The 24,031-nt window shown below is 42.6% G+C and overlaps 1 protein-coding gene across 14 annotated transcripts in view; it reads left to right on the top strand.

The window, feature by feature from the left end:
• ITPR1 (inositol 1,4,5-trisphosphate receptor type 1) overlaps positions 1–24,031 on the top strand; it is a 353,358-nt gene that overhangs the window by 209,582 nt on the left and 119,745 nt on the right. For 5 of the 14 annotated variants that reach the window (XM_074404867.1, XM_074404866.1, XM_074404865.1 and 2 more), the window contains 6 exons: positions 1,209–1,393; positions 5,281–5,429; positions 6,684–6,795; positions 12,292–12,324; positions 20,359–20,394; positions 21,940–21,987. In XM_074404867.1, the coding sequence (XP_074260968.1) occupies positions 1,209–1,393; positions 5,281–5,429; positions 6,684–6,795; positions 12,292–12,324; positions 20,359–20,394; positions 21,940–21,987 (563 nt within the window). Of the gene's footprint in view, positions 1–1,208; positions 1,394–5,280; positions 5,430–6,683; positions 6,796–12,291; positions 12,325–20,358; positions 20,395–21,936; positions 21,988–24,031 lie in introns of all 14 variants that reach the window. The other 9 variants (XM_039478545.2, XM_039478544.2, XM_074404864.1 and 6 more) reach the window with 3 other exon arrangements.

The raw sequence follows: 24,031 nt of genomic DNA, 5'->3' as shown, positions 1-24,031 counted from the left end.
ATTTCCCACTTTCCATATTAGACTGTTAGAAAGTTGCTGCCTGGCTTATAGTTTTCTTTTCCCCCCTCTACATTGTGTGTATCTGTGTATTTTTAATGGGATTTAAATAATTGCTTCTCAGATTCCTCTTGCAGGATGTTGGAGCTGTTTTTACAATTAGATACTAGAGTACTTTCTTTGCTTCTAGTGTTTTGAAGCATTGCAGGCAGGAAATAGTTGTTTTTTGGACATTTTCCCATCTGGAAAAGAAATGATTATTAGTCTTAATTATCTTCCTTTTCAAAATCTTTTATTTTGGAATAATTTTATGTTTATGGCACTGTAGCAAAGATAATACAGAGCGTTGCTGCAGACCCCTCATATATTGTCAGCCATGTCAGCATTTTATGTTAGCAGGGCCCCTTTGTCAAGATGAGGAAACTGACATTGGTGCAGTGCTGTTACCTAAACTTCAGACTCAATTCGGATTTCACCACTTTGCTCGTTACTGTCCCCTGTCACACCCTTTTTCTGTTCCAGGGTCTAGTCCAGGCACCACCTTGCATTTAGTTATCGTGTCTCCAGTCTCTCCTGGTCTGTGACCATTTCTCAGCCTTTCCTTGTTTCTTATGACCTTGATAGTTTTGACAAGTATTGGTCAGGAGTCCTGTAGAGTTTCTCCCATTGCGGGTTTGACTGATGTTTTTCTCATGATTAGACTGTAGTTCTCTTTTTAAGAGGGAGAAAGAAGCACCTATCTAGAAAGAGGAGTTTATGCCATTGTGAATGCTGTCTTTAGGATTATGTTTGGGATAACTCAGCATTATGTAGATTGTCAAAGAAACCCGAGAAAGAACTAGCAAACGGTTCATTAGCCAAATGAATTCCCTGCCTTAATAATTGTTAAAATACCTGAACACCTCAGGGACCTAAGAAGCCATTCAGTGAGGAAACCCATGGAACTTTAACTCAGACTTGCCATGGCCTTATGACCTGAGAGCATTTTAACATTTCTCAGAACTGCTGCCCTCCAGAATTCACACTGGGAAACCCTGACCTAAAAGATGGTAAAGTTGACTTGAGCTCCTCAGTCTTCCAGCTCAGTACCAGGCAAGCCGACCTATTCTGGGTGTGAAAAACCTGCCCCATGGGGAGTAGGGTGTTAGGTCCATCTGTAGGATGTCCCCCATAAAAATTGTAGGCTCATGACTCATCTTTCTCCTGTGCAGCTAAGAGCCGGGCCATTGCTATTCCCGTGGACCTGGACAGCCAAGTCAACAACCTCTTCCTCAAGTCCCACAACATTGTGCAGAAAACAGCCCTGAACTGGCGGCTGTCAGCCCGCAACGCTGCACGCAGGGACTCTGTTCTGGCAGCTTCCAGAGACTACCGGAATATCATTGAGAGATTGCAGGTAATGCCTGGTGTTGAGAGAAGTGATGCTTAGCCTGGCTTCATGTGATAGACACACATGATGTCAGTGTGGTAAACAGATGGTCAAATGTTTTCATGTATGTAGGGCCAGGAGTGGGAAGCTGCTTAGGAATAGAAAAGTTCCTGACAAAGTGATGATCTTTAAAGGTCAATCCTAGATTTACAGATTTCTTGGTGAAAAATGGGGACTCTGCTCTTATTAGAAGGAAATATTGAAGTATTACAGAGGATGTGTAGAGTAAGGGCACTAATGTTTCATTTTCCCCATCACTCTGGGATTCTTTTTTAGCCTCTTGAATCAGCAGGTGAGCAGAGGTGGTGATAACTGAGAGAAGGCTTTTACATCAGAATGAGCCAGATGAAGACAAAAGCATTATATGTATACATTTTTATTAGTATCTACCAAGACATTTGCTATCCTTTTGTTAAAGGGGAGAGCAGTGAGTGTTAGATGTTACACATTTAAACATGCATCTTAACATTAACGTCTCTTTCATACAAGCACCTCAGTTGATGCTCTCACAGGTAGTACATAGACCACAGTTGGAGAATCACAGATCCTTTGAATGAGCCCATGAGCACAGTGTTTAAGAGTATGGTCTCAGGCCAGTGCCTGGATTAAATTTAAATCCTGGTTCTCCTGCTTAGAAATGGTGTAATCTTGGGAAAGTTACTTGACTTCTCTGTGCTTCAGATTCCTAGTTTGTAAAATAGTAACACCTACCTCATGGGGTTAATGTGAGGATTAAGAGAGTTGATAATATGTCCCAGTTACCTATATTTTGTGCAGCAAGTCACAATTGCTTTATTCTCTTTTGCTATTCTGGAGGTTGACTGGCATCAGCAAGCAGTTTCTCAATAAGAGTCTTTCATGGGGTTGCAGTCAGATGGTGACTGGTTGGACACAGCTTGACACCTTGCTCACTCCTGTGTTTGGCAGTTGATGCTGGTTGTCAGGTGGAACCTCACTGGAGTTGTTGACTGAAACACTAACATGTAGCCTGGGCTTCCTCACATCATGGCGGCTGGGTCCCAAGATGAGTGTGTGTAGAGAGAGAGAGACAAGTGAAAGTTTTATTGTTATGATTTCAGAAGTCACATAGCATCACTTTTATTGTACTCTGTTAGTCAAGGCAGTCTCAGAGTTTCACTCAAGTTCAGTGGGAGGGAATCTAACATCATTCAGTGAAAGGGGTGTCAGTATCACATTGTAAGAAGACTGTGCAAGACAGGATATATTGCGGTGTAGCTATGTTAGGAAATTACAGTACATGTAAAATACATAGAGCAGTGCCTGGCATGTAGTGAGCGCTCAGTTGAGGGCTGCTATTATTATTATTTTACCATTATCACTGTTGTCTATCACTATGATGGTAATCGTGTTGCTGAATCTCTGTAAGGTTACACAACCTACGTGAAGACAAATGAATTCATTAAATCATTCATCAACTCCATGCTAGGCACTGGGGATACAATGGTCAGCAAAACCAGAAATTATGAGCTTTGTCTCTCAGTATCTGAAGAATCAGAAGGGAGAAAGAGACACTAATGTTAAATATAAAATGGTGAGAGGAACAAGTGAGAAGTGCAGAGAAGTGAAGAGTGCTTGAAAGATTCTGATGAGGAAACTGATTTTGTCTGAGGTTAGGGATGAGGGTCAAGGAAGACTTTGCTGGGGAAAGTAACATTTGAACTAGAATGAGAAGGAACAATAGGACTTAAAGAATAAAAGGGAGGGAAACAGCGTGTATAAAGACTATCATACAGAAAAGAAGATGAAAATAAAAATATTACTCAATTTCAGCTAGATTATCCCTTTTTTTTCTTAGCATCTACCAAGAGACCTGCTCTGCCTTTGTTAGACACTCTAATGAGTATTAGAGGGTGTTAAACACTTAAACATACGTCTTAACTTGACCCAGGAAGCCCTGCTCTTATGAGCAAAGGAAGGTTAGTTTGACTGGAGCCAGGAAGCTGGGGAGGCTGGCAGGGCTGTTTGGGTCAAGTTAAGATTTTCAGCCTTTATCTTAACACAGCCCATTCTTAAATAACAAATACAACCCGTTCTTGATTCCTAATGGAGTGCCTCCTGATTCCACTATGCTTTTAGAAAGGAGGGAAGGGTATTGTAGACTCCTAACTTCGTGAGCACATAGTATTTTCTCATCTGCTCAAATAAAATATCTGCAATCAAACTTGCTGGTGTCTTGTGCTCTTCTTAGATTTGTTATGCGTATTCTTGAGAAATAAAACACATAGGGGAGCAATACTGTTAAAAGGACGTGGCCAGTGGCTTAAAGGATATGCATTATCCAGTTATTTGCTGTCTGAGGTCTGGGGTTTATGAAATCGCCTAGTGGAGCGAAAGTTGTAATGTAAGAAATTCACTCGCAAACTGACCACTTCTATAATTAATCCCCATCTAGACATCCCTCTCACTTAACGCTAGCATCTTTCCCCACCCATTGCTTTGCTGTCTTTGTTGGTGTCTCCCTGATTGCTGAATGCTATGCATTTGACAATACCATGCAAATCAATTGCAATGTAAAGTTCAAACTGTGCAAAAGATGCAGGATTTTATGAAATACATGAACACGATAAGAACAACTTTAATCCCATACAAATACTGTAGACAAAGATTTGCCAGAGTCAGGATAAGTAACTATTGAAGAGAATGTTGACTGGGTGCTTCCGAAAGGGATGCTGTGGGGGAAACTGATAAGATCCTCAGAATTTTGCAAAAATGACCTGGTTTTTGACTGTGCTGTGAAAGTCAATATGAACTAAGGGATGTTGCAAGGTACTGTCTTACAGTCTTGTTGGGAAGATTGCCCTGTACAAAATTATTTGGTTGATTCATGTATCTTTATGCATCTTCAACATTAAGAGTGGTTACAGTCATCACCCAAACTATGTTAAATCTAAGAGTAAATTATCTTCATATGGTTAGTTTTAGTTTCTGGATAACAGATCAGTTAATTCTTTCTCGATCCCAACTGGGTCGGCTTTTAAGCAACTTTTCTCATGCAAATGTCCTTGGTCAACCAGGCCTTCCTGTATTACCCAACGTGTCACGTTCGGGCTCTGTTTTAGCCAACATGCCTCTAGGCAGGTTCCGAGTCACCAAGCCATAGAGCAGGCTTTAGCATCTTTTGAAGATAATTTCTCATCTGTTTTCTATCATTTGCCTTCAAATGGTGTTTGTTGTGTTGGTTTTGCTGCTCTTTCAACTTCTCTCTGTTTTCCTTTCCTACAGCTATGTGTTTTGCATTTGAAGACCATCATGCTATCAGGGTACATGTATTTAGCATGTTGATACAGCATGTTCATTCATTGGTGTCCTCATGTCTGTATGACTTTATTGTGTGAATAATTCATGCTCATTGAAGACAGAAAACACTGACAAGTGTTGCTATATACCAGAAAATTAGAACCACCTGTAATCCCACCACCCAGAGAAAACCAGTAGTTATGTTTAAATAATGTTTGATGTTTATAAAAATAGGATTATTATTGTTTGACCCTTGTTGCACTCATCATAGACATCTTTCCAATGTTGTTAAATTAATTTTTTTGCCTCATATTTTAAGCTGTATATAGTGGTACCTTGAGTAGCATAAGGTGGCCATCTTGAAAGAAGGGGTGGTGGGAAAGTTGACTTGTTTTCACTTTGTTTTCTGCATCAGGGGGTTAATGTTTCAGGTAACCATTGGGCAATGTCTAATAGTTTGAGATGCCAGGCGGTACTAAAGTTGCTCTAACCTAGCCTATCCATGCATCAGTGATTTAGGGCAGAAACCAATGTCCTCACCCTCCTGTGGCCAGCATCTGCCTGAGCTGTTGACTGACGCTGTGTTTCCATTTTAGGACATCGTCTCCGCGCTGGAGGACCGTCTCAGGCCCCTGGTGCAGGCAGAGTTATCTGTGCTCGTGGATGTTCTCCACAGACCCGAGCTGCTTTTCCCAGAGAACACAGACGCCAGAAGGAAATGTGAAAGTGGCGGTTTCATTTGCAAGTAAGCGGCCTCTCTCTCTGGGGTGTTCATTTGCCAGAACCTTGATGACCACACAAAGCTTTTGTTCCCGAAGAAGGAGACGTTGTCCTGTTTTCTAACTTTGATGAATGCAAGGTCATGTGCTAAAGCCCTGTTCTGACCTCCCCAGAGTAAGTTAGTCTGTTAAATCCTGCTTGCTGACACTTCTTTGTTTTGTTTTGCTTTGTTTTTTGGTGAGAAGTTCTTATTTTAACTGCATGCCCATTCATTCATTCTTTCATTACAGAGCACACACTGTGTGCTGTGGTACAGACATAAAAAAGTCATGATCCCTCAGCCCTCAGATATCTCAGACGTATCATGACCTTACAGTCTTTTCCTAATAATTGTGTAATGTCTTAGTTTATGCCTTGGTGCATAATCTATAAGCAACAAGTGGACCCATGGTTAGAAATTTCCATTAGATTTTTACCCTAAGGCTGGGCACAGTGGCTCACAGCTGTAGTCCCAGCACTTTGGGAGGCCGAGGCAGGTGGATCACCTGAGGTCAGGAGTTTGAGACCAGCCTGGCCAACATGGTGAAACTCCATCTCTACTAAAAATACAAAAACCAGCCAGGCATAATGGCAGGCACCTGTAATCCCAGCTATTCCGTGGCTGAGGCAGGAGAATCACTTGAACCCATGAGGCAGAGGCTGCAGTGAGCCGGAATTGTGCTACCGCACTCCAGCCCGGGTGACAGAATGAGACCCTGTCTCAAAAAAAAAAAAAAGAATTTTACCCTAAGATTAGTAGTTTGTTTAGCTTGGCGCTGGCCTCTGCCTGTGAGTTTCTGGGCCCCTCTAAGGACAAGCTCGTACATAAGGAAACTGTGTATTGGCCTCAACCATCATCCTCATGAGTTTGTTTTTTTTTTTACGGTGTTGGCATATTTGGCCCATTTTGCCGGCAATTCTCAGTGGATAAATAGCCATGTTTTATAAATGAGCAGGTCTGAGTGGATCTCTCTCGGTTCTCCTCTCATATAATTTCTCCATGGTATGAGACTGACTCCTGCCCAGTGAGCCCGTTTGCTGAGACTTACCAGCAGGTGTCGCTATTGAGACATGGTCACTTGCTGGCTGTTAGTGCAGGGAATGCCCTGAAGTATGTTTAACCTGAGAGCTCTTAATAAATGTTTGTTCATTAACAGACTAGTTAAAGTAAATTGCTTGTGAAGTGCTTTTAATTTAAAGTTAGTTTCAGAGACATAATCCATGGTTTCCCCCCCTTCAGGTTAATAAAGCATACAAAACAGCTGCTAGAAGAAAACGAGGAGAAGCTCTGCATTAAGGTCTTACAGACCCTGAGGGAAATGATGACCAAAGATAGAGGCTATGGAGAAAAGGTACTATATTTTATTTTCCTGGTCAAACCAGGTTTTACCATGAAATTGAAGGGAGGGATCTTTAAAAACCCACCTTGGATCAGGCATTAATGACTGAGGGGTTAGTTTTTTGTTTTTGTTTTTGTTTTTGTTTTTTAAAAAAAGCTGTTTATCTTCCCCTTAAAAGGAGCTAAGTCATATGACTATCTTTTCAAAGTCAGATATACTTAGCCGTCTCTTATAGGGCTGCTTGCCACATAATCTAGTGTCAGAGCGGTAATAACAAGATTTTCCATCTATTTAAATTCCCAGTGAGAAGTAAATGCCTCTTGTGTGTCAAAGCGTGCGTTTCTGACTTTGAGGTTTTAGCTAAGCCTACCTGCAGGTTTACTTGTCTCTTTGAGATGAGATGTTGCACAATCTTTCAGGGCACCAAGAAACACCCTCCAGTTCTAACTGCAATTAAGGCAGGCACACACGTCACCGCTTCTGAGAGAGATTGGGAAATGGACAGTCCCGTGACCTGATTGTCCTTAGTATATGCAGTGAGCGAGGACATACCAGCTCCATCCCTTACACCTCTAATGTTGGGCCAAGTAGGGCAGAAACTATCCCATTCCCTTTCCTTTCAGCCCCCAGCAACAAATCATGGGTGGGAATTTAAATCTCACCCATTTTCATTTGAAGGTAATAGTGTTCACTAATGGTCTGCTAGCTACATTTAGCAACAGTTTCCGAGTAGGTAAATATGCTGATATCACCAACTTATCAAAATACCCAGTAAGTCATTTTTTTCAGCTCTAGGAAGAAGCCTTGGTAATTAAGTCAGTCTGCCTTGTCAAAATGGATGGTGGCAACCAGATTGTTGCAAATATAAACGTCTGCAGGAATGTTGCTTTCTAACCTATCTCTCGTTAATATTAGAGAAATGTTACTAGTGAGACGTCTTGGATAAGAAAACACAGGAAACAGATTTTGTAGTTTCTTGGTTTATACCATGGGGCATAATCTATAAGCAACAAGCAGTTCCATGACTAGAAATCTCCATTACATTTTTAGAAACTAATTAGAACATAGGTTTCTGTAACTCGGTAGGAATTTTGCAGAGAAAACCTGTCAGACAAGTGTTTATAAATATAAATGATGGAAGTGAAGAACCCTGGCAAGGTAGAAGTGCTGGGACGGCTCGTTCATACAGATACCTGTTAGGCACCTAGTAGGTCTTGCTCTTAAAAAAAAAGACAAGAAAAAAAAGGGGATAAGGCTGATGGCAGAGAATATACTTACCAGACAGATAAATAATAACCATTTATTTCACAAGATCATCTTTTCTCTTAAAGTGAGTTTCAGAAACATTTATAAAATATGAATCTAGTTATAGAAATTCGCTCTCCATAGTAAAGGTCAAATCCACCAAAGCTGAGTGAATATGTTTGCATCCATGGGCATAAAACCTGATTTTTCAAATCTGGAGACCACAATTTTCACTTATTTGGAATATCTATTTCTTTCTATATCCAAGGTATTTAAAGTCAACTTTGGTGTCTCTATTCTAGTGACTGTTACAAGTTGTGATTATACATGCAGTTCCCTGCAGTTGTCTTTTTATAACCTGGAAAGTAGAGGCACTGTCCTGGAGTTTCCTGAGTCACTGTTGCATGGTGGACAAGTATGTCAGGGTCTTTGAGGCCTCATGGAAGGTGTGCTGGCCTGCCCTCTGTCCTTACCCGTTAGTGCCAAGTGGAAGAGCATCCCAGACCCCAGGGGATGCCACATCAGAAATGTCATAATGACGGTGATAAAGCTCATGGAGAAAGAAAGGGCTTGGGGTTGAGAGGACCCTTGAAGGAGATCACTAGGAAAGAGTAAGCAATTATATCAGGGTTTTATAGAGGTTCCTGGGATCTAGCTTAAATCCTTTTCAGCTGGTGAAGAAATTAGTCATACCTAAGCAGAGAGGCTTGGAGAAGAGATGGCTTTTCTTTCCAGTCTGGTAGGGCTGTCATTCCCATTCACTAACGTGAACAAACCGTAGGCCAGTATGGAAAAAGCCGTGAAACTGAGGATGATGCTCTAAAAACCCACATTAGCGGCTCCAAACCTGCAGGACTTGCAGTGCTTCTGGCCCAGTGCTTGACTACCGGGGAAGTGCTACTTAACCATTCCTGTCGATTGAACTTCAAAAGAGAGAGAAGGAGAACCAGGGACCCTAAAATATTTCTGTCTCCTGACCTGGTAGCTGGTATTCACTTTGTCTGTCTCACTAAGACTTTTGGAAGATGCTTTTTGATGGTTTACTGGCTGCCCCATTTGACTAAAGAAGCATGACGCACAGGGCAGGCCGACTTTTTCAAGGGTGGAAACAACCTGGAACCAAAGAACTAACCTTTCTCAAGCAAATCAGTTGGCTTGACTCAACGTAGTAAACGAGGTGTTCTTTGGCCTGGGTGCTGAGGGCGACACCGTGGTGCGTGTGGAGGCTGTTTCTCTCCTCCCATCCCTGTTCTGATTGATTAGTGGCCTCTTCTGGAGCTTGTCTCATGACTGACAGCTCCCTGGTAATGTCCAACATTGTTCTGCTTCCCTGCCCTCTCCTGACCCTTCATAGCCATAGAGTCGGATCCAGAGGGGCCCTGGCCTGGCCTCTTCCAACTCTCCCTATTCACATGAGGAGGCTGGGGCCGAGAGACTGCCCAAGGTCTCGTGCAAAGTCTATGTGAGATCAAGAGTGGAGTCTGGGTTTCCTGAACCCCAATGCAGTGTCCTGTCCAGCCTCCCCTGAGGTGGCGTCCGCTGTGCGGGGGCCAGGTTTCCTTGTCTTTTTTCTAAACGATAATCCTTAAAGATGATGAGACGTAGGTGCCTTTGCGCATCTTTTTCATTCAACTTTAGTACTTAGTCAAGGTCACAGATGAAAAAGAAAGTTGACGTCATTCTTTATTATCCTGATCAAAAACATTGGTGTGCCTGTATGGGTCTCCCTGCCTGGGGGGCGGAAAAAGCCATCAAGAACTGTCACCCATGTTATAAAATAGACTAAAACAAGATAGAATCACTGTAAGACTGACCTACACGTTTTAAAAGTCATGGATATTCACTAGTTTCCTAAATTACGTCATAAGTAACAATGATAACATTGGTTGACCTCCTGTCATGTGCTAGCCACTATACTAAACACATCTACTGTAGTTCAGCCTCAGAGGTAGATATCACTATTGTCATTAACTATTTTATATGCAAGGAAGAGAAAACATAGGCTCAGAGAACTTCAGGATTTGTCTGGGGTTACCTACTTAATAACGAGGGAGCCAGCCATTCAACCCCAGGTGGTCTGATCCTAGAGTCCTAGCTCTTCACCACTGCATTATCAGTGAACAGATGGACACCATTTGAGAGTTTTGCAGTCCACCTACAGGTTGAACATTTAAGTTTCCATAATGTTACATGATTATATAAACAATAGTGGGCATTAGCCCTGAGAGCACTAAATGTATCAAAACTTAAACATCTAGTCTTCAGCTCATTGCTGATTTTTTACCCAATTGAAAACACTCCCCAACAGATGCCAAGTGAGTTTACAAAGTGTGATTGTCCCAAGGCCATCCAAAACCTGTGGTTTTGATCAGTTCCTATACAGAGGAATCAGATTAGTGAGTAGCGAGTGGTTGGTTCACTTGTCTGGGTCCAGTGCCCAAAGAAGTTCGTGTTCAAGAACTATCATGGCTGGGCACAGTGGCTCATACCTGTAATCCCAGCACTTTGGGAGGCCAAGTTGGGTGGATCATCTGAGATCAGGGGTTTGAGACCAGCCTCACCAAGATGGAGAAACCCAATCTCTACTAAAAATATAAAAATTAGCCTGGTGTGGTGGCATACTCCTCTAATCCCAGTTACTTGGGAGGCTGAGGCAGGAGAATCACTTGAACCTGGGAGGTGGAGGTTGCAGTGAGCAAGACTGCGCCACTGCACTCCAACCTAGGTGACGGAGTAAGACTCCATCTCAAAACAATAGCAATAACACATTATCACGTGTGATGAAAGGTAGAGGCTGACTGAAGAAGATGGCCGCAAGATGTTAATCATGACCACTTAGGAATAAGAAAAAAATCATCTTTTATTCTTATGTCTCTAAAATGCAAAGGATCACCAATGCATATACTTCTCAGAGTGTTAAATATGAAATAAATATTAAAATTATCACCAAAATAATGGTGAAATACATTTCTGCCCTATATTTACAGTGTTTTTCTGTCCTGTATATTCAAAGTCATAAACTTTAAAATTATGTCAATTTACAATCACTCTGTGTGCAATGCCTACTAATCTCTGCTTTTAATCTAGAGTTTAAACCATGTTTGTGTTGAAAAGAAAATAACCTCCCACAGCTAAATATCTCTAAAATTTAATCTGAATCACTCTCTAACTCAGAAAAATTTCAAGCCCCTAGACCCTGCTTGAGAAGAAAATGTAGTTATTTTATGTATTATTAATAACTGCTCTAGTTTACTGTAGTTTTTTACTAAACTGCTATTAAGTTATTGCTCAAAGAACTTTGGAAACAAATTCAGAGGCTAAGAATTAATGTAAAAGGATATCTCAGAATTTATTTAAAATCATTTCCCTTCTGAATAGTAGTAGCTGTTTTAGTGCTAGAGAGTATATGACCTCTGGTAATGCCTGGGTTTTCATTTCATACAAATTGTCGGGCTCCTATTAATTACCAAAGCATCTTTGCTCCAGGTGAGTAAAGTATTAACATTTCCAGCTGCTAGTATTTCTGACAGCAACTGAAATTTGCAAAATGTACTAAGTGTTAACCAAGCCTCATGAAAAATCAGTTGAGGATCATCCATCTATCCTCAAGCATAATTGTGATACTTCCCTTGTGCTTCTCTTTTTCTTGGACATGATGCTGATAAATCCCAGGTCACTAATATCACTTGAGTTGGCACTAATCATTCTAGAGAGAATATAGTTTCCTTTTATCATCCACAGGACCAGACTGGGGATATGCTGGTCTTATTAGCTGCTGAAGTTACACCTGGTGCTATTTGAGCTTCTGACTCCTCCCCACCACCCCAACTGAGTCATCAAATGAGGCTAAGGAAAGAATTTTCTCCTAAACCTGCCTAATTCTACTCTAGTCTTTTACTCTACTCTTTCCCACCCTCTTCAGAAAAAAACACTGGGGAACTTGCCCTTGCTCCCAGCTCAGTCCAAGTTTTCAAGTACACAAGCGAGCACAGGGCTCTCTGCACACATGGTTAAGTGACCGGCGAGGTCCGATGCCTGACATGTGAATAAAGCGTGCCAGCATCCTGCCCATTTTGGTCCCGAGCAGATGTCACTGTGAGCTGTGGCCATGTCCTAAGTGCCCAGGTCTCTTATGAGGGTTACCGTCTAGCAAGGCTTTAAGGAGAAAGTGTAAGCAATAAGCTTGAAGTCTGTAACACTTGGCTGGCTTGGATTTCCTTTCCTAACATTTCCTTCTTCTCTCTCCCCTTTTTTCTTTTCCAGCTGATTTCCATTGATGAATTGGATAATGCTGAGGTCCTAACTTTGTTGTTTTTTGTCTCTCGTGTCTTGTGGTGGTGTTTCTGTGACACCCTCCCAGTTAGCCCTGTGATCCTTCCTCTAGTCCCACGGCATGGAGTATCTGGCTTTGTGTGGTGTGCCCTCTGGGAGTGACTGGAGTCTGTCCTGTCTGTGTTAGCATTTCCCATGAGTTTGTTTGCCATTAGTCCTTGGAGATCTCATCTGAGTCTAGATAAAGATGTTCTAAACTGCAATAAGATTTCAATTGTTCACTGTCTAAAATCTCAACTGAACTTGTGGTTGATGCTGGCCAGTACCCTATCTCTGAAAGTCAGTTTTGAAATTGGCTTAAAGAACTTCTCTCTCTGCAAGTAAAGCATCTGATGCAAAAAGATACAGCAGCATTGATATAATTTGAAAATAGTAAAAAAGGAAAACTCATTACTCTCCTGGTCTATGTATTGAAAAGTATTGAGTATGAGGGTTCATATAAAAAATGTTTTTAAGTGCAGGGTGAATCCCTATGTGCTAGTTGAGACTCCATCCACAGGCTAAGTTAGGGATGCACTATATCCATGGCTGCTTCTAGGAAAACTACCTATAGATCCAGAAATTGAATGTCATCCAGTGGCTTCGATACTTACATATCAAGCTAGTTTCACTTACCCAGAGTTACCCTGGAGACTGACTAGTAGTCATTTTGTTTGGGATTTGGGGGCCTCTTGAATATTTTCTGTTTTGTACATTTTTTCAGTATTCCTTGCTGTATTTTTGGGTTGTAATATATGCTAAGTAAATGCTATCAGAGAAATTTAATTTGGGGAATTCACATACATAATTGAGAGGGTTCCATTGGTTGGCAAATCAAGCAAACTGGACTGAGACTTAATTTGTCTTTTAAAAGTCACTTCTCTGATCTGCTTCAGATCTGTTTCTCCTTTCGGTAGACCAGCTAATGTCTTGAGATGAGACAGAGCTGCCAGATAGAGCATGTTGTCTACTCTAATATCTACTCTAATATAATACACCGTCATTTCAGGAATACTAAGAAATGGCTCAGATATCCCTAAGGAGGGTTTGAATTACAGGCTTGAAACAGAAAGCAGCATGAGTGCTTATGTTGAATTTGGCCCAGTTGCCTCAGGAACGGAGCTCAGAGAGGCCAAGTGCCTGGTCCTAGCTCACACAACTAGACAGTGGCTAAATCAGGACAAACACATGGCTGGCTTTCCTGATGTGCTTACTGTTCTGCCACAGTAAATACCATAAGTACAGGTTTTTCCTTGTATTAATTAGACAGGAACAGGTGAGGGGACCGTGCCTTCTGGGAAGACGAGAAGGTGAGAAAAACAAACCAACTTAATTAACTGCTGTGACCTCAGGGAATTTTGCCGTTTCCTGTTTAGCATTCCTCCTTCCGGGTTATTTGTGTGCCAGAAAAATCACTTCTATGCTGAATTTGATGTTGGCACCCTTTAAGACTCTTGTTTCTATGTAGAGTTGTAAATGCCTCACTGATTTAAATTTTTCTTCTAAAATATTGAGGTTGAGTTACTATTTGCTTAAGTACAAATTAAGTCGGGAAAGGAAAACCTTCCCTAATCAGAGTCTGTGGTGTTATTAATACACTGTTTTGCACCATAGTAATCAGTTGATGTGTTTGCTTGCTCAAGATAGAACTTGGGTCTCCTGGCTGGGAGTTTATTGCTCGCTTATGGAAAGATTCCACAGTTGGAGCAGGTGTGTTTATAATTATACTCTAGGAAATAGAATACTGTCTGTTTATAAAAGAGGAATGTTCTGGCAGCCACTCAGATTCTTTGAAAATTCCCTGAAGAAGCAACTGTGGATCCCCTCCACGTTGTTCCCCTGGCAACCGTCAGCGCTGGGACACTGATACCCTGTCTCCAGCCCCTCAGGCTGGTGGATCTAGCCCTCTCGGCAGAGGTGCCTCCTTGGCCTTTATCATTGATGCTGTTCTGGGAGCTACCACAGCTCCTGTGGTTTCTCCCCCACCGAGCCTTTTGCTGGTCTGCACTCCTGGAAACCTGTGGCCCGCAGCTGGAGCTCCACAGAAGCTTAAAGAGAATCCATGCTGGCCCAGGATGAGGGCAGGGCCTCACATCTGAACTGCACACCAGTGTTCCAAAGTCTAAATGTGATGGGGAATAGCCCCAGGGCTGTGTAGGGCCTTCAGGGGCCCACGACCCCAGCTGAGGAAGGGTCACCACGCTTTGATCATAAAGGCCACTTGAGCATCTCTAGAGATGTTCAATTAATGACTTGGAAAAAAGCACAACGCCTACAACGTCTGTGTCAGTGCTCTGAGAAAACAGGGCGAAAAGAGAACAGACATGTAGATTTCTGGCAAGAAAAGTGCATGGTATGGGGTCTTCCCCACGGCCTTCTAGAATACAATTTTGTTTGAAACCAGGGAGAGGAGGGGTTGTTTATTGGCAAACAAACAGGCAGAGTCTCCATCTTTACCCCCTGATTTTTCTTTTTCCCGTGAGGCTGGGGTTGGGGGACAGATGGGGCGGAGGAGAGAGGGAAACTCCCTGTGTTGCTGTCCCTTCCGCTCCGAGCTGGGTGAATTATTACACATGTTTACACCTTTGTAGCTACCATAGAATGTTTCCATCACCCCAGAAAGTTCCCTCCTCTAGCCATTCTTGGCTTGAAACGGATACCAGCCAGTGCTAACGACATTCATTTATCTAACTCAGATTTGAGTGCCTGTTATGTCCAGGGGGATTTGGATACAGTGGTACCCCAAATGGGCACAGGGTCTGCCATTCTGGAGCTTACAGTTTTGTGGGCGCAAACGGACAGTAATATAAATTCATGCAGGATGACAGCTCTCAACCATGGGACATGTTAGAAGGGAGAAGTGCGTGGAATCTGGGGACTTCTACCTAACGGGGAGGCCAGGTAGCAGCGTAGGAGATCAGGTTACAACAGGTGAATGGCCCCAACAGGTAATCATGGTAGTTACTTTCCTAAGCTGTTAAGTGCTACGCTAATCAAAGGGATAGTTCTGGCGAGGTACTTCCACTTGAGACGGAGGTGGTGAGCAGAACAGTAGTCCACCCGGTTTTCATACATGTGTCCGTGAAAAGGAGTGGTGTGTTTAGAAAGCGTGTACTGTAGTTCACTGGACGTGCCTGTTCCTACGTATCTGAGATGTGATTCCCACTGAATCACTGCCTCTTTGGAACTGCGGAATCTCTGGAGCCATTGGTGCCAGCTAGCAACTTTGCCCTCCTGCATTGCAACAGAGAAGCTAAACTCACATTCCACCTACTCAGGGTGGCTGCAGCCTGCTTATGTTAACTCTTCAACTTCTCCTACCTTGAGCTGCTTCTGCAGGCAAAAGATGCCATTGACAGGGAACTTTGTAAAATTCAGGAGGGATAAAAAAGGAGAAACGTAAGAGTGATTAAATTTCACCTTCAGGGGGCGTTCTCATGACGCCCAACCCGTGGTGGAGGTGTCCTACTTTTTTACATTGCTGTGAACTGCTGGGTTGGGCACCTGCCAGCGTTCAGGCAGCAGTTACATAAGAGCTGCTTTTTTTTTCCTGGAATTTAGGCTCACTGCTGATGTGTGACCTTCAGCAGTAATTGCCAATAAATGCAGTGGGGTTGTTTACTGTTAGACACTGGCAACCACAGAGCAGACTCATCTCAGAACATACAGAAGCTATTATAGAGTCAGTGGAGAGCTTTTAAAACATATATATGTACCTCACTGAGATTATTCCATAATGACTGAAGTTGTAGAATTTAGTCATGTCAGAATGTGTTTTTAAAAAATGAACTTTGCTATTGAGTTCTGATGAGCTGGTTCTATAAAATATAGGTGAAACCACATTGTTGGAGCTAAATAATTTTTGCTTAGTTCTGTTTCTAAAAACAACTGCAGTTAGTAAAGATAGTTGTCTCAGCAGATAGGAAGATTTAAGATTATTCTACTGAAATGCGAGATAACTTCTATTTTAGCTCACTTTTCTTTAAAGCTTTCTGTTTTCTTGGTGTGAGTTTTCAGAGACTGATGCAGGACCAGGCCTAGCACATATATTTTCAAGCCCATTCACTGCTCGTTGTTGGTCTCCTCTGAGGTTATGAGTGAGTGGAAGGGAACTCTGAAGACTGCTTCGAGGGGCTGGAGATACAAACTTCCTTTGATTTGCTGATATCTAGATCTATAATACAGTTACCTTTTTTTGAATTGCATTCACTTGTCTACCAGCATAATCTATAGAAAGAGACATCTCATTTCAAAGGAAAATTCTAGAAGCCCAGGGGTAGGCGGGGATTCCTGCTGAGGGCAGTAGAAAACAAAGTATTTACCCAGCCGTGCTTTGTGCTGGTCTGTGATAGGCACACATGAAGTGGATGGATGGATGTGGGCGGGCGCTGTTGGGCAAACACCAGAAATAGTCACCTTAGGAAGTCTACGTGCTCCTTTATATTTAAGAATGATGATTTCCTACATTTTTAGTGGAAATTCGTCCCTTGACAAAATGCTAGGTACATTATGTGTTGCACGTGAGTAGATCAGTGTCTTATATGCACATATTCAGTTACCACCCAAGATACCATAATTGAGGGCCTGATTTGTGGCCTCATCCAGGAAGGACGCTTCGGATTCAGTGACTTGAGATGTCATTTAAATTTCTATTTCAAAGCCAGTTATTGGGAGTCATTTTTCTACTAAGTTAGATTTGGCTCACCTTGTCTAAAAACACTGGGAAGACTTAAGATCCCAGAGTAAATGTGAAGAGGCAGTAGGGGGCAGTAGTTGGTTTCTGAGCTGAAAACCAGGCCACATCAGATCACTGTGAATCACCTGTTGGTGTGTGAGACTGGCCTTGACTGGAGGTGCCAGCACCTGAATGTAGTGACTGGTCCTGGGGCTGAGCAGGAATACAGAACATGGGAAATTTGGACAAGCCCATACCCTCAAAACATTCCCCCTGAATACATGTTCACTGAGGGCTTCACCTTTCATGTGAAAAAAAATAGGAGATGATAAAACTACAACTCCATTCATTCATTTACCAAACATTATCTTTTGCTTGGGGAATTATACAATGTATTTATGTAGGTCTTATTTGAACATGCATACCTTATTAATATGCTTGTATTTATTGAAATTGCAGCTTATTGCTGTAAAATAACCTTATCCTCATAGCCAAAATCATCGTAGGAAACAGTGCTAGATAAAGGCTGTTGGTGGTTTTACCAACTTAGATACCTTTCCATGCCTGGAAATGTTTTATGTCCCAGTGGGTTGTATTATTTAGGGAACTTGCCTGCTAGATATTGTGAAATGAAGTTTACTGAAAATAAGCCAAGGATTATTTAGTATTTTAGCTGGAAGGAATCCTAAAGAATATTTTCAGCTGGGCATGGTAGCTCACACCTGTAGTCCCAGCACTTTGGGAGCCTGAGGTGAACAGATCACTTAAGGTCAGGAGTTCGAGATCAGTCTGACCAACATGGTGAAATCCTGTCTCTACTAAAAATACAAAATTAGCTGGGTGTGGTGGTACATGCCTGTAATCCCAACTACTCAAGAGGCTGAGGCAGGAGAATTGCTTGAACCCTGGAGGCAGTGGATACAGTGAGCCGAGATCACGCCACTGCACTCCAGCCTGGGAGGCAGAGCAAGACTCCATGTCAAAAACAGACACAAAAAAGGAATATTTGCTTTGTCCTCCTTGAATAGGTCAGGAGATGGATGCCCAGAGAGGTTCGATGACTGGCTCAGGGCCACACAGAGAGCCAGAGCTAAACCCTGGATGAGCCACAGTCACAGGATGCTCATGCCGTGCTCTGGGGTTTTCCAATGTATTCCATAAAGGGATTGCGTTTAAAAGTGTTTTTCTGGTTAGACACGATTCTTGAAGCTGCAAAGCATCCTCTGTTTTCTTAAACGGTTTCACAAAATTTTCAAGGGGAAAAGGATAGTTATTTTAATTTAATTTTTGTTTTAAGAATTAATTAAACTAATTTTAGAACAAGCATGACAGCAGTTTAACAGAGGAAACAGAGTGTCAGTACAATTGTAAAACATAATCCCTGCTGAGTGATTAAGAAATAGATATATACTACCTATGGCTGTTTATTCAAGATGCTTCTCTGAACAAAGAGAGCACAGCCAAGAGAATTCAAACAAGTGGCACACCAGTTCCATCTTTATTTTCTTTGGCTTTTGTTTTGATTGGCAAAGGGGTAAGAGGGTAGCTCTGTGCATTCCTATGATGAATCCATGCCTACAATCCTTTTGTTCTGATCATATTGGATCACTATAAAGGATGCTGTGGTGGGAGGGTGGCCTGTGCAAACAGTGGAATATATTACTTCTGTCTGTATCTCTTGCTGCTCTAAAATGCATGGGAGATTGCTTTAATTCTGCTTTTTCTCATATGTTCTTTTTGCACTAAGGGAAGATAGCAAAAATGTTTATATAGTTTAATTCTTTAGCATACAGAATGTAAGGGTAGAGGTAAAAATGCATTCTTGGATTGTGATATTTCTATCATTTTGAAAATACCTTTGCCTGTGCTCTGCTTTTACTTTCCTTCCACACTCAAGTCCTTCCTACCACCAGCACTGTCCCTCCCCACCCCGAGCAGGAGGCTGCATGCTTCAGAGGGAAGTTTTCTCCCTTTGATTGATGGAGTTGGACTCATGCATGAAAGGTTTGCTGTCCAGAATTGAGTGAGCAACCCTTGTTGTCTTTGCTGAAGTAGTTTAATCCCCTGGATCGTTCTTTCATTTTCTCTATTGGGAAACAGAAAAAAAGACAGAAATCATTAGATTACATAATATAGCAGCCCTATATTAAGAGGCTTTTTTTTCCTCTTGGGGATCAAACTGTCAAAGGGGTAGTGTTGAGCAGAACGAAGACACCACCAGATCTCACAGCGTCACTCCTCTCATGCTGTCAACACCAGCCCTGGCCTGCCACCTGACAGCCACCTTCTGGCCCTGAATGAGTGTGCTGGATCTCTGTTAGAGGCCAAGGTCACACAGTTGCAGCGTGAGCCTTGGGTTCATCCCGTGGCCTCACACTACACCTTGCACCAGTCACGCCGCTGGCGTGTGACTTTGTTCCCAGGGTGCCCAGGTGGGATCTGGCAGTTCCAGCTGATATCTCTCCTCTGCTCCAGGCACATGTCCTTTTGGAGGGCAGATTCATGGCACTGTCTGCAAATGGAGTGGTGGACTTTTCTCCAGGCACACCTTTGTGTAGCCCCTGCATGCCCTGTCGCTCCTTCCCCCTCACCTGCGTGTTTGGAGGCATCCTTTTGTTGCTCATCCATGGGTTGGAAATTACAAAATCAAGGGAGGGAGGGTGGTATCTGTGTGGCATGGCTGGGTCAGGGCCAGGAAACGTGCATGGGGTGGGAAACTCATCTCCAAACTAACTCTGAGTGCAGGAGACGCTGCTGCTCCCACAGGCGCTGGAGCAGGGAGGCTGCATCCCTTAAGCCCAAGCTGGAGCCGAGGTCTTCTTCCCTGCCACAGGACAGATATGAAGAGCAGAGAGACACAGGAGAAAGCTTAAACCCACAGGAGACATGTGGCATGTGGCACTTTCCCAGGCCTTGAGCCCCTGCTGTCATCAGTGCCTCTGCTCCCCTGAGAGCCTCCGCTGACAGGCACACTTTTGCTTTCTTTCCCTGTCTCTGTGGACCGAGACACGGTTGTGCTGTGGTTCTTTCTTTCACTTGCATTGTTTTAAAGCATAATTCCTTCTTGGTTAGCAGTAGACTTTTTTTTTTTTTTCTCTTTCTTGAAATGTGTTCCCCCATCTATCAGGCCAATTGTCTCCTCCAGCACAACCACATTCAGTTTGATTTGAAGGTATCTGGTCTCCTTGATTGCTGAAGCCCACTTCAGCAGGTGATCTGGCAGGGTTGCCTCATCTCCCATCCTTCCTCCCGTGTTTTGTCCTTGAGTGTTGGTCTCTGGACTACTCTGTGGCCCACAGGATGCAAGCACCATGACTAACGTGCTTCGTTTTACTCCCAACTAGCTTCCTCCAGCTCCGGATTCTGAGAACGCCACTGAGGTGTGTTGCCCCCTATATTTGTAGCACCAGTGCCAGCAAATATGGGTGCCTCTCAGTTGTCTTGGTTGAGTGTTTGAATTGTTGTGAGAAAACGTCTGTCCAGGTGGTAGGTGTAGGAGGGAGGTCTCTAGGCTAGCTGGGAACAGATCATTGCTCTTGCGGATGTGGCTCTCAGTGTAGAAAGTCCTGAGGAGCTGGATCCAAACTGAGCATCCTCCAGGTTCCAGGATGTGGTTCTTTGAAAAGTCCTCACTCCGAACCATCTTAACCATGAGATGTTTAGTTAAGACATGTGAGGATGTTAAGACCTTTCTGCTGTTATATAAAATTGACTTTGGGTCCTGCGCAGAGATGAGGCAGTTTTTAAGTTATTATAAATGAATAATAATAAATATTTGTAGAAAAAGCTGCTAAGAAACTTGTAATTTTATGATGCACTTTTTAAAATGTTTTTGTTTTTTGAGACAAAGTCTTGCTGCCACCCAGGCTGAAGCACAGTGGTGCAACCTCGGCTTACCACAACCTCTGCCTCCTGGTTTCAAACGATTCTCCTGCCTCAGCCTCCCAAGTGGCTGGGATTACAGGCATGTGTGAAAACACTTGGCCAGTTTTTGTATTTTTAGTACGGACAGAGTTTCACCATGTTGGCCAGTCTGGTCTCAAACACCTGACCTCAGGTGATCTGCCCACCTCAGCCGCTGAAAGTGCTGGGGTGACAGGTGTGAGCCTCTGCACCCGGCCTACAATGCAATTAAAAAAAAAAATCTATCCTTCTTGCTGCTAACTAAACTCACTAAATGAGGGGCTAACATTTACTAAGGTGTGTGAGATCATAGAGAAGCTTTTTGGGGAGACATATTTCCAAGTATCAAAATTTAATTTCAGAAACTATTCTAAAATCACAGCAGTTCAGGCTAGAATGTAGTGTACTTCATTTGAAAGAAGTCTATTGAGGGTCTTAAAAATGAAGCATGAACAAATGATCGAATAGCTAAGTTGCCGTGTGGATGTTTTCTAATGATCACTGTCCGTATCCTAATCGGAGCTCCTCATTGTGTTAACAGTTTTGGTTACGAGACTTGTGTACTTGTGGGGTGGGGAGAGCCGTGGTCCCATGTCTGTGTCTGCTCAGAGGTGTGTGTCTTCTTGTCCTTATGCATGTGCTGTGCAGTGATGCATGTGTGAATCGTAAGGACATGCCTGACTGAGTCTTGTATTACAACCCCTTATGGGTTAATGTCACAGCATATAATATTGAACTTCCTTTTCATGATCTTTGCAATAAATTACGTTGGCCAAAAAGTTATATGCCTGCCCATTTTAAACAGTGCACTAGGGTTGGGGATATGGGACAACCATTAAGCAGCATCTAAAGTAATCAAGCATGAGTATTTGTGGGGGGAAACAGAAAACCAGACCTATTCTCCTTTTGGGTAACTCCTGTCTGTATATGAACTCTCAGCGTATTTGATATGTGACTGATGCTGCAGATGGTAGTGTCTCCTTAGCGTTGTACTTAAAATGGAATTTCTGCATGCTTAGCAGGAGCTTGAACCAAGTCCACCCCTGCGGCAGCTGGAAGACCATAAAAGGGTACGTAGTCTTGAGTCTTGGGTATTGGGAGCTAATCATCAGTGACCATAACACCTTCATCAGCCACACACTGTGATTGACAGTTTTTGTTGTTGATATTGTTAAAGCATTAATTGACTCAAGCAATCACAGCCATGTATGTAAATGAAACTAAATAGTGTTTCCACCTATCATCTACCTGATCAGAGCACTGTAACCAGCTGGCCTCCAAATCACGACCAAGTAAGCTTTTCATGTCCCTTTTTCTTTTCTGTGTGGGCTTTCTATTTACGTGAAACCTAAAAAAAAAAAAAAAAAAAAAAAGAAAGAAAAAAGAAAAAAAGAAAAAAAAAGTTCTGTATTGACTGACGAATAATGGAAAAACTTTATAATTATATTACCTAGCCACAAGAGCCACTAATGTTTTTGTTTGTTATTTGGGGTGGCTTTTTTTTAGAGGCAATATCTCTCTGTTGCTCATGCTGGAGTGTAGTGGTGCGATCTTGGCTCACTGCAGCCTCAATCTCCTGGGCTCAAGAGATCTTCCTGCCTCAGCCTCCCAAGTAGCTGGGACTATAGGCACCACACCTGGCAAATTTTCTTTTCTTTTTTATTTTTGTAGAGTCTTGCTATGGTTCCCAGGCTGGTCTCAAACTCCTGGGCTCAAGCAATCCTCTTGCCTTGGCCTCCCAGAGATCTGGGATTACAGGTGTGTGCCACCATGCCCAGCCCCACTAATGTTTTCGTATTTCCTTCTACCCACGTTTTTATACATGTGAGCACGGTGCGAACAGACACAGGCACGTTTGCATTATCATTTGGGAGTATTCTAAGTATCCAAATTTTGTATCCTGTTTTGCATTGTATTACTGTATCTGAGTATTTGTTTTGAAAATCTTTGAAAGTTAACAGCTGCCTGAAGTTCTCCAAATTAACAGGTGGTTCATCATGTTTTTCCTTTGATGAGGAAATGAATGACTGTGTGCATCTTTGAATAAATTCCTAGAAGAGGAATTCCTTGGCCAAGGGGTAGATACGTTCTTAAGGTGCTGATTGTGCCTTGACAAACCATTTCTAGAAGATTGTGTACATCCATGAGCATGCTGACGGCACTGATTTTCATGTTGCCCATTTTTGGGAAAATAACCAGATGTCCTGGTGACACAGGCTTCATCCCCATTTCACAAGTAGGAAATGGAGACTCTGGGAAGTTCAACATCTTGTCTAAGGTGATGGAGTTTGAAAATGACCTGTCATTATGAAGACTGTCTTGGAACTGTGGTCATCGGTGTCTTAGAGAATTTTTGTTTTATTTTTGTGGGTACATAGTAGGGTATGTATTTATGAGGTACATGAGATGTTTTGACACAGGCACGCAATGTGAAATACAACACACGGAGAATGGGGTATCCATCCTCTCAAGTATTTATCCTTTGAGTTCCAATCTGAGTACATTTTTTATGTTACTTTAAAATGTATAATTAAGTTACTGTTGATTATATTCACCCTATTGTGCTATGAAATGGCAGGTCTTACTCATTCTTTCTAACTGTTTTTGGTACCCATTAACCATCCCCACCTGCCCCCTGTCTTGGAGAATTGATGTCTGAGATAAATAGGTCGCCGGATGCACCTTTACTTTGCTCATGCCCAGGCCCCTGCCCACTCCCACCACATCCCAAATCCCTTTTGTTTTCTTGCTCTGATAGAGACATAAACTTTGTGATTTCTCACACTAGGACCAGAGAATAGCTCCAGGAAGTTGGCATTTCAGCAGAATTCAGGATGTGATGCTATAGTGTTCTCCAGTCTCCTTTATCTCCTGCATTTCATGGCTCAAGGCACCTTGCATTCTTGTATTTTCCGTCCTTGCCTGCCTTTTAGAATTACCTCAGGTCTTAGGAGTAGCTGACAAAGGCACACAGCTGGTCCCTCATGTCCTAAGCTCTCAAGGGACTTGGTGTTCAATGCTGCCTATGCCTCTAAACTTTGTGATTCGAAACAGGTTCAAGTTTGCATGTGTTTTTTTTGTTTGTTTGCTTTTTGTTTTGCCAGGCACTGGCTA

The sequence above is a fragment of the Saimiri boliviensis genome, chromosome 8, assembly GCF_048565385.1.
Source record: "Saimiri boliviensis isolate mSaiBol1 chromosome 8, mSaiBol1.pri, whole genome shotgun sequence".
In the NCBI taxonomy this organism is placed as follows: domain Eukaryota; kingdom Metazoa; phylum Chordata; class Mammalia; order Primates; family Cebidae; genus Saimiri; species Saimiri boliviensis.
Note: the sequence above shows the minus strand (reverse complement) of the source record. Positions and strands in the feature narration are given on the sequence as shown.